This window comes from Capsella rubella, unplaced genomic scaffold, assembly GCF_000375325.1.
Source record: "Capsella rubella cultivar Monte Gargano unplaced genomic scaffold, Caprub1_0 scaffold_5, whole genome shotgun sequence".
Classification (NCBI taxonomy): Eukaryota; Viridiplantae; Streptophyta; class Magnoliopsida; order Brassicales; family Brassicaceae; genus Capsella; species Capsella rubella.
In genome coordinates this window covers 12,324,798-12,335,225 of record NW_006238919.1, presented here as the reverse complement: position 1 = coordinate 12,335,225, position 10,428 = coordinate 12,324,798, and the positions used below count along the sequence as shown (strand labels likewise).

Below are 10,428 nucleotides of genomic sequence, written 5' to 3'. Positions count from 1 at the left end.
ACCTAAGATTTTGAGATCATAAACAGTCGACTTAAGTTCATCGATCAAGAACTTGTTAGCGTCGTCTAAAGCATCTGCACGGTGAGCAGAAGAAACAGCTATGAACCCACTCGTTTCTCACAAAATGATAAATTAACAAAAACAAGATAATTTGACGACGAGAAAAAGATTATTGCGACACTTGGGAGGTAGGAAGGGACAAAAAATAAGATCACATTCTCCCACTTGCTTGGTGAAAAAAAAAACGTTTTTTCTTTTCTTTCATAAATGTGTATATTAAAAAATAAACTATAAATTTGAATATTTTTAATTCATCTAATGATGTAATTAAGGTCGATATATAATAAAGAACATAAAAGGTATCGTGATCAAAATGATAAAGCAAAGATTGGTCTAAAAATGGACCGTATCTGAAAATTCAATCGACGTCGTTTTCCCAGAAATAACAAAAAAAAAAAAGAAGTAGGATCGTTCATGGCGATGATCATGGCTTCAAGGTGTAACCGCGAAGCTAAGCTCACATCTCAGCTCCTCCTGTCTACACTTTTGGGAAAGCGAAGCTGCAACACATCCATGGCCGCCGCATCTTCCTCTGCGTTACTCCTTAATAATCCGTTGACTTCTTCGTCTACTCTCCGTTGTTTCAGATGCTCGCCGGGAACCTCTTCTCTCTCCTTCTCCTCCGCTCGTGTTGCTGCTCCCGATTTCTCTGTAGCTATGAAGAGGCAGAGTCGGAGTTTTGCAGATGGCTCGGAACGAGATCCGTCGATTGTGTGTGAGGCTGTTAAGCGCGATTCTGGAGCTGATGGACTCAACATTGCCGACAATGTGTCTCAGGTCAGATGGGTTTTCTTCCTAGACTTATTTCGATGGAATGGTAGAGAGAAAAAAAAAATATCTTTTCAAGTGGGAATGTCGCAAAAGTGTTATTATCCACTAAATTTTGAAAATTGATTGGAATTTTTCACGCATCTGTTATTGACATGATTCAGCTCATTGGGAAAACTCCTATGGTGTACTTGAATAGTATAGCAAAGGGTTGTGTAGCGAATATTGCTGCCAAACTCGAGATCATGGAGCCATGTTGCAGTGTCAAGGATAGGTTTGTGTAGCCTGAGTCTTTTAGGACTTGTTTATATGTTCTTAGTCGATTCCCTTCAAGTTTAAACCTTTATGTTTAATGAATTTCAGGATTGGGTACAGTATGGTTACTGATGCTGAGCAAAAAGGTCTTATATCACCTGGAAAGGTATCCATTATAGATTGATCTTTCTTTTGTAAAGATTTATGGATGCGACCAAATTTTACAGACATATAAATCGTCCAGTCTAATCCGTTATTCGTGGTGGTTATACACTAATCCTGCCCAGCTGTGTCAGCTCTCTGACTTCATATCCTTACTGCATTTATCTAGAGTGTTCTTGTGGAACCTACTAGTGGAAACACGGGTATTGGCCTAGCATTCATCGCAGCTTCAAGAGGCTATAGACTTATCTTGACAATGCCGGCATCCATGAGTATGGAAAGAAGGGTTCTTTTAAAGGCATTTGGAGCTGAGCTTGTTTTAACAGACCCTGCCAAAGGTATGACTGGAGCGGTTCAGAAGGCTGAAGAAGTCTTGAAAACCACTCCAGATGCCTACATGCTCCAGCAGTTTGACAACCCTGCGAACCCAAAGGTTTGTGATGTCTATTTTTTCGTATTACAATTTGTGTCATGAATTGGTTTTAGCTCTAGTCATTTACCATAAGAGGATAACTGAAAGGTTACTGTTCGAGATAACCGGAAACCCACCTGCATTTACTTCTCTAAGAATACCCACAAGTGTGTGTAACTGAAGTGGGTTTTCACTTAAATTGTATAAGAAATGAGGCGAGTGAATCTCCTGTATCAGAGGGGTAATCCTAGTTGCATAAAAGTTAAATTGGGTCTTCTGTGAAATTCTCTTGTCATTTTTGTAAACTACTATTTTATGTCATATTTATAATATATGCAGATTCATTACGAGACAACTGGTCCTGAGATATGGGAAGATACAAAGGGAAAAGTGGACATATTTGTTGCAGGAATTGGAACTGGTGGAACTATCACTGGTGTTGGTCGATTCATTAAAGAGAAAAACCCCAAGTCTCAGGTAAAAACTAAAATAAAAAGGTTCCATCTGCTGGAGTTATTAGACAGGAGGGTATGCTCATTGAAGCAGTAGAATTCGTACTTAATTTATCTGATGTTTAAATGTTCCAGGTTATTGGTGTGGAACCTACCGAAAGCGATATACTTTCTGGTGGCAAACCGGGTCAGCCTTACTGATAGTTATACAATCAGTAATTTTGTTTCTGTGTTTTCAAACTATGATTTAATATTCACATATGTTTTTTTCTTGTATTTGAATACAGGACCTCACAAGATTCAAGGAATTGGAGCTGGATTTATACCTAAGAATTTGGATCAGAAAATTATGGATGAAGTCATAGCGGTATGATTTATCTTGTTGGATTCAGTATGGTTATACAATTTATCTGGTTTCCACAAGATATCCACAATTTATTGCTTGAATGTTCCAACTCCTGAGACTTAAAGCTACTCGTATTGTGATGCTAATTACTATCTTCTTTTTGCTTTCTACCAGATTTCAAGCGAGGAAGCTATAGAAACCGCAAAGCAACTAGCTCTTAAGGAAGGGTTGATGGTTAGTTATTTGTATTATTTCTGATTTTCCACTCAGATGTCGTGATGTTGCATGTGAAAGGTGGAATCAACATAAGATTTATACGTGAAGGTAATAATTTTGTCAGGTTGGTATATCATCTGGAGCTGCTGCTGCTGCTGCAATCAGGGTCGCGAAGAGACCTGAGAATGCTGGAAAACTCATAGCTGTAAATATCTTATTCTGTTTCACATATGAGTTATGTTCTGAAAACGAAAAAGATGATACAGGAGTGTCTTTGTGCATCAAAATCTCTGGATTGATTTAGGGAAAACATCTCGAGAGATTTTAGGATTGAAAAAGTGTCTTTAGTCAGTGATCCAAATACTAAACCCCAAAGAACCAACACTTAAAAGTCACTTAGCTAGTTAGCTTTTTCAATCGGCTTTATAAAACGATCATCTAAGATAGAATCTACTTAATCCGTTTTTTATTTTTTGTTTCAGGTTGTTTTCCCGAGCTTCGGAGAGCGGTATCTATCTACCCCTCTGTTCCAGTCGATTCGAGAAGAGGTAGAGAAAATGCAGCCTGAGGTATGAACAAAAGCAACTTGGTCAAGTTAGTTCTTGAAGTATCAACAACTGAGGGCTAAGCAAATTTATTTTATCAATAAGAGGGCATCCCTATAACTGAAAGTGGTGGGTTTGAGTTCTATTTTGAACATCCAAGAAAGATTAGTCTATGTATTAACTCAACATTTCAGTCGGAAATCCCCAACGATCGATTAGAGATGCAATTGGACTAGACAAATCAATCCCTATTTGTTTGTCGTATTAACCGAAAAAAAAATGTCAGACTTTGTTGTGTTACGTTCTACAGAACGATTAAAAATATATTGTTACACTATATAGGATTATATATATAAACTTTAACTATGATCGAACCATGAAAAATTAGTGACGTCTAATTGCTTTTGAAGTACTTTCAGTTTTCACACAGTTTTTATGATTTTAAGATGACAGAAAATTCCGCCTTTTGTTTGAAAATTTGATCCATATTTTTTTCTTACTTAGTGGTCTTTTTTTATCTGAACTCATTTGGTACAACTGGCGACGTTTAAGTCGTCAACAAATTCCATTGGACGCTGAAATCGGAGTACAGAATATATAGATATAAATTAGTCCAAATATAAAATCTCAAAAATCAATTTAAAAAACTCTGCAAACAAACGTGTCAACACAAAAAAAACTTATTTTTTAATTACATTTATTTATTTATGGTCAACACGTTGGTTGTTAAACTTGCAGCGTCACAGTTCGACGACTTTGGTTGTAAAAGCCTTTAGAACACACTCAACTAATCCCACTATAATTGCTATTTGATCTAATTAGGATTTAGAAATGAATAATTTGCATTTTCGATTTGATCTAGGCCATGTGCGTATATAATATTAAATACATATTATGTTTTGTTTTATTTTATGAACAACGAGGAATATCACGTGAACGTTCGTTCACATTACTGTGTGACCATGCCTTGACAGCTTGACTCTTTTTTACTTCTTTCTTAAAACTCTTATTGGAAGTATCACAGTAAGATCATAAACTTCCCATATGCCAAACAAACGAAACATGTCTCCTGAACTCAAAATCTTGCAAATGCATATTCTTGTTCTGTTGCTTACTCTGTTTTCATGTACTTACAACTCCCATGGCAAATATATCCTGGAAGGATCTGCAGTTTACGACCCAAACAATTACATGATTTTAACGAACACCACGAAGCATTCCTACGGTCAAGCTTTCAACAACGTATCCACTTCCTACAAGAACCAGTCTTTCAGCATCAACTTCTTGTTCGGGATCGTCTCTGAGCATAAGCAGCAGGCCTCGCACGGTATGGCTTTCGTTTTCTCTCATACAAGAAGCCTTCCCGGAGCTTCCTCCGATCAATACCTTGGAATCTTTAACGAAAGAAACAACGGCAACGCATCAAATAACGTAATAGCTATCGAGTTAGATATACATAAAGACGAGGAGTTTGGAGATATCGATGATAATCATGTTGGGATTGACATTAATGGTTTGACATCTGTTCTCTCTGCTCCTGCTGGTTACTATGATGATAAAGATGGAAACTTTAGAAACCTTTCTCTGATCAGCGGAAAGGTAATGAGACTTTCCATCGTTTATAGTCACATCGATAAACAGCTCAATGTTTCTTTGTGCCCTGCTGAATTCATTGTTCCTCCGAACAAGCCACTCTTGTCTTTAAACCGAGATCTCTCCCACTACTTTTCGAAGGAGACCTATCTTGGCTTCACGGCATCGACGGGATCCATTAGAGCACTCCATTATATGTTGATTATGCAGCCCTTTAATGGACTAACATATCCACCGATGGAGTTTGGCGTTGTCCCCACCCTTCCTCCATATCCGAGAAAAGCCTCTGACAGAACAAGGACGATTTTAGCGGTCTGCTTAACATTGGCCGTGTTCGCTGCGTTTATAACCTCCGGGATTGGTTCTGCCTTCTATCTGAGGCACCAAAAGGTTAAAGAGGTTCTTGAAGAATGGGAGATTCAATATGGACCTCATAGGTTTGCTTATAAAGAGCTTTACAATGCCACAAAGGGTTTTAAGGAGAAACAACTACTTGGAAGAGGAGGTTTTGGTCAAGTCTATAAAGGAACCCTTCCGGGTTCCAATGCAGAGATTGCTGTAAAAAGAACTTCTCATGATTCAAGACAAGGGATGAGTGAATTTCTAGCCGAGATTACGACCATTGGTCGTCTCAGACATAAAAATCTAGTCAAGCTTTTGGGATATTGTAGGCATAAGGACAATCTCTACTTGGTTTACGACTTTATGCCCAATGGAAGCCTTGAAAAGTATCTAAACCGTAGCAACACGAATGAGAATCAAGAACGGCTGACTTGGGAGCAACGTTTCAAGATCATCAAAGATGTTGCAACTGCTTTACTACACCTGCATCAAGAATGGGTACAAGTCATCATTCATCGAGATATCAAACCGGCTAATGTTCTAATCGACCAGGACATGAATGCGAGGCTCGGGGATTTCGGACTGGCGAAGCTTCATGATCAGGGATTTGATCCTCAGACATCAAGAGTAGCGGGAACATTCGGTTATATCGCCCCAGAATTTTTAAGAACAGGGAGAGCAACCACAAGCACCGATGTTTACGCTTTCGGGATGGTGATGCTTGAAGTAGTTTGTGGTAGAAGGTTGATTGAGCGACGTGCAGCGGAAAATGAAGAAGTTCTTGTGGATTGGATCTTAGAGCTTTGGGAAAAGGGGAGAATTTTCGATGCAGCTGAGGAAAGTATCCGTCAAGATCAAAACAGAGGAGATATTGAGCTTGTTTTGAGGCTGGGAGTGTTGTGTTCGCATCAATCTGAATCAATCAGACCAGATATGAGTGCGGTTATGCGTATCTTGAATGGAGTTGTGCAGCTTCCAGAAAATCTTCTTGATGTGGTAAGGGATGAGATATTGAAAGGGCGCTCTGAGAAATCACTGGAACTACTGTTTGATGTGAATTCATCATTTGCTACATTGGCGTTTACAAGTTCTTTCATTTCCCATGGGAGATGAAACCTTAAGACATCATACAAAATATGTTCTTGAATTGTATATTTAAACACATAGCTTAATAATGTATGTTATTTTTACCATGAAACTCTTGGTCTACTGGTGCCGTAGTGGCAAGGTCTACTGGATTCCAAGATAGCTTCGGAAGGCATGGGTTTGAGCTTATACTGCTCTGCGGCACCAATAAATTACGGACTTCAGCTCAAAACTCCATGGTTAATAAAGATAATATGTATATATATTAGATTATTAGTTTTGTTAATTGCTCTGTTTTTATGCTGTTTGTGACATTCAACTTATAAGATTCCCTCAACTTTGCTTCTAAATCTTTCAATTGCATCTTCTATCTAAGACAGATTTTTTTGTCAATGTTAAGTATGTAACATGAATTTTCATTAGATAATAACTATTAGATTGTGTGCTTCCAACCTAAAACCAATTGGCAATGAGTGCAGAGGCCCATATCTTATATATACCACTTAAGATCCTACTCAACTTTCAATGTTTGATATTGTTATCCCTAATACGCCCCCTCGAGATGATGGCTTTTTTTTGCCATAAATCTCGGTATGCTCGGGCATGAATCGGTGGACCAACTATTGGACCAGACCGATTGTGGATTGGGTTGAGTTTGTGCGGACCGGGCTCTGATACCATATTAGATTGTGGGCTTCCAACATAAAACCAATTGGCAATGAGTGTAGAGGCCCATATCTTATATATACCACTTAAGATCTTACTCAACTTCCAATGTATGATATTGTTATCCCTAATAATAACAGCAATAGTTAGACGTCAACAATAACTAAAGAATAACAATAGTCAAGTAACTAAGCCACAACACATTAAAGGCGACGTAATTAATTTAAGAAGATAAACAATGTATCATATGGAACATGCGTCCGTCCCTTGTCAGCTACCAATCCCACTATAATTGCTATTAATCTAATAAGGATTAATTATTATAATAAGGATTATATAATTGCATTGACAATTTGATCTAGGCCATGTGGGTAAAATACTAAATACATATGTTTTGTTTATGAATAACGAGGAACATCACGAGAACGTTCGTTCACATTATCTTGACAGCTTGACTATCTTTTACTTCTTTCTTAAACTCTTAAATTTAACGAACAAAACATGTCTTCCCATATTCCAAACAAGCAAACAAACAAAACATGTCTCCTGAACTCAAAATCTTGCAAATACAAGTTCTTGTTCTGTTGCTTACTCTGTTTTCATGTGCGTACAACTCCCATGGCAAATATATCCTGGAAGGATCTGCGGTTTACAACTCAAAAAGTTACATAATTTTAACGAACACCACGAAGCATTCCTACGGTCAAGTTTTCAACAACGTACCCCTTCCCTTCAAGAACAGGTCTTTCAACGTCAACTTCTTCTTTGCAATCATTACCGAGCATAAGCAGCTAGCCTCACACGGTATGGCTTTCGTTTTATCTCCTACAAGTGGCCTTCCCGGAGCTTCTTCCGATCAGTATCTCGGATTATTCAACAAAACAAACAACGGTAACACATCAAATCACGTGATAGCTATCGAGTTAGATATACATAAAGACGACGAGTTTGGAGATATCGATGATAATCATGTTGGGATTAACATTAATGGTTTGACATCTGTTGTCTCTGCCTCTGCTGGTTACTATGATGACAAAGATGGAAACTTTAACAAACTTTCTTTGATCAGCGGAAAGGTAATGAGGCTTTCAATCGCTTATAGTCAACCTGATAAACAGCTCAATGTTACTTTATGCCCTGCTGATTTCATTCTTCCTCCCAAGAAGCCACTTATGTCTTTAAACCGAGATTTGTCGCAATATCTTTTGGAGGATGCGTATACTGGCTTCACGGCATCCACGGGGTCCATGAGAGCCCTCCATTATATGTTGATTTTGCACACTGACGACGGAGCACAACTTCCACCGTTTGAGTTTGGCCGAGTCCCCATCATTCCTCCATATCCGAAGGAAGCGTCTCATAGAACGAGGACGATTTTAGCGGTCTTCTTAACATTGGCTGTGCTTGCTGCATTTTTCGCCTCGGGGATTGGTTCTGTCTTCTATCTGAGACATAAGAAGGTTAAAGAGGTTCTTGAGGAATGGGAGATTCAATGTGGACCTCATAGGTTTTCTTATAAGGAGCTATACAATGCCACAAAGGGTTTCAGTGAGAAACAACTTCTCGGGAAGGGAGGATTTGGTCAAGTCTATAAAGGAACGCTTCCGGGATCCGATGCAGATATTGCTGTGAAACGAACTTCTCATGATTCAAGACAAGGGATGAGCGAGTTTCTAGCCGAGATTTCGACCATTGGTCGGCTTAGACATCCAAATCTAGTCAGGCTTTTGGGGTACTGTAAGCATAAAGATAACCTCTACTTATGTTATGACTTTATGCCTAACGGAAGCCTTAACAAGTATATAAACCGTATGAACACGAATGAGAGTCAAGAACGGCTTACTTGGGAACAACGTCTCAAGATCATCAAAGACGTTGCATGTGCCCTACTCCACTTGCATCAAGAATGGGTACAAGTCATCATTCATCGAGATATTAAACCCGCTAATGTTCTAATCGACCATGAAATGAATGCGCGGCTTGGGGACTTTGGACTGGCGAGGCTGTATGATCCTGGATTTGATCCTCAGACATCTAAAATAGCGGGAACATTTGGGTATATAGCACCAGAGTTTATAAGAACAGGAAAAGCAACTACAAGCACAGATGTTTACGCCTTTGGGTTGGTTATGCTTGAAGTAGTTTGTGGTAGAAGGCTGATTGAGCGACGTGCAGCCGAAAATGAAGAAGTTCTGGTGGATTGGATTTTAGAGATTTGGGAGAATGGAAAACTTTTTGACGCGGCCGATGAAAGTATCCGCCAAGAACAGAACATGATGGAAATTGAGCTTGTTTTGAAGCTGGGCGTGTTGTGTTCTCATCAAGCGGAATCGATTAGACCGGATATGAGTGTGGTTATGCGGATCTTGAATGGCGTCTTGCAGCTTCCGGAAGATCTTCTTGATGTGATAATGGAAGAGAGATTGAAAAAACGGCCTGAGACATCAGTCCAAGTACTACTTGATGTGAATTCATTTGCTACATTGACGTTTACAAATTCTTTTGTCTCTCATGGAAGATGAAACCTGAACGGAGAATCCTACACACGAAAAAACAGAGTTTGTGCAAAAGAAAGAATCTGACATACACAAAACAGAGTTATGACTAATGAAAACCAAAAAAGAAAACAGAGTTTTGATAAATCAAGAAATCTTGTTCCTCTTCAACCGCTCGAAATATAAATCATGCTTTTTCTTTGTTGCTTTAGAAGTTTTGGTTATCTAGTTTGTATAATAAGACATCTAATGAAATAGCGTCTATGGCTATGAAGGTTGGTAATAACAAAATCAAATTGTGATCTTGGACTCGATCAAATCACATACTTTTGAGTTTATCCCACAAGATCAGAATTGACACTAGATAACCCTACACAATTACATTTCACCTTGTCTCCTCTTGAGATGAAACAGAATCAGAGACTAAGGATCATTGATGTCATTTATCAAAAGTCACTTAACTAGCTCGTTAGCTTTTTTTCTTGTTCTTCTCTTTTTTTTTTCTTTTTTTTGTGTGTGTGTGTGTGTGTGCGCGCGCGTGGATAATAAGTTTGTATTTAAACAAGGAAATATTCCCTTTTCTAAAACAAAACAAAACATTTGCACCTTCCTCACCAAATTTCTCTGACCAAAGAGTGTGAACCAATAAGGTGTTTATACAGAAAATGAAGAAGTATACTTGAGGATTGGATATTAGAGCTTTGGGAACATGGGAGAATCTTCGATGCAGCTGAGGAAAGCATCCGTCAAGATCAAAACAGGGGAGATATAGAGCTTGTTCTGAAGCTGGGCGTGTTGTGTTCGCATCAATCTGAATCAATTAGACCAGATATGAGTGCGGTTATGCGGATCTTGAGTGGAGTTTTGCAGCTTCCAAAAAACCTTCTTGATGTGGTAAGGGATGAGATATTGAAAGGACGTTCGTTAGTTTTGTTAATTGCTCTGTTTTATGCTTTTTGTGACATAGAACTTAAGATCCCTAAACTTTGCTAATGGATTCTTTTTACTGAATCTTCTACCTAAGACAGTT

The 10,428-nt window shown here is 38.6% G+C and overlaps 3 protein-coding genes across 6 annotated transcripts; all 3 read left to right on the top strand.

The window, feature by feature from the left end:
• The first annotated feature begins 393 nt into the window (after nucleotides 1–393).
• Nucleotides 394–3,555, top strand: LOC17886985 (cysteine synthase, mitochondrial). Its single transcript, XM_006290289.2, has 10 exons — nucleotides 394–837; nucleotides 993–1,102; nucleotides 1,192–1,249; nucleotides 1,415–1,678; nucleotides 1,997–2,134; nucleotides 2,245–2,296; nucleotides 2,397–2,476; nucleotides 2,630–2,689; nucleotides 2,796–2,876; nucleotides 3,154–3,555. The coding sequence occupies exons 1-10, from the start codon at nucleotides 475–477 to the stop codon at nucleotides 3,244–3,246; spliced, it is 1,299 nt and encodes a 432-aa protein (XP_006290351.1). The 5' UTR covers nucleotides 394–474; the 3' UTR covers nucleotides 3,247–3,555.
• A 723-nt stretch (nucleotides 3,556–4,278) lies between these two features.
• Nucleotides 4,279–6,451, top strand: LOC17886097 (putative L-type lectin-domain containing receptor kinase V.6). Of its 3 annotated transcripts, none has more exons than XM_023783065.1 (2): nucleotides 4,279–4,718; nucleotides 4,815–6,451. In XM_023783065.1, the coding sequence occupies exons 1-2, from the start codon at nucleotides 4,279–4,281 to the stop codon at nucleotides 6,262–6,264; spliced, it is 1,890 nt and encodes a 629-aa protein (XP_023638833.1). In that variant the 3' UTR covers nucleotides 6,265–6,451. The 3 variants fall into 3 exon arrangements, with proteins under 3 accessions (XP_023638833.1, XP_023638834.1, XP_006293210.1); XM_023783066.1 differs by having other exon boundaries at nucleotides 4,279–5,476; nucleotides 5,553–5,674; XM_006293148.2 differs by having other exon boundaries at nucleotides 4,279–6,451.
• A 991-nt stretch (nucleotides 6,452–7,442) lies between these two features.
• LOC17885504 (putative L-type lectin-domain containing receptor kinase V.6) lies at nucleotides 7,443–9,425 on the top strand. Of its 2 annotated transcripts, XM_023783407.1 has the most exons (2): nucleotides 7,443–7,882; nucleotides 7,979–9,425. In XM_023783407.1, the coding sequence occupies exons 1-2, from the start codon at nucleotides 7,443–7,445 to the stop codon at nucleotides 9,423–9,425; spliced, it is 1,887 nt and encodes a 628-aa protein (XP_023639175.1). The 2 variants fall into 2 exon arrangements, with proteins under 2 accessions (XP_023639175.1, XP_006292821.1); XM_006292759.1 differs by having other exon boundaries at nucleotides 7,443–9,425.
• The last annotated feature ends 1,003 nt before the right edge of the window (nucleotides 9,426–10,428 follow it).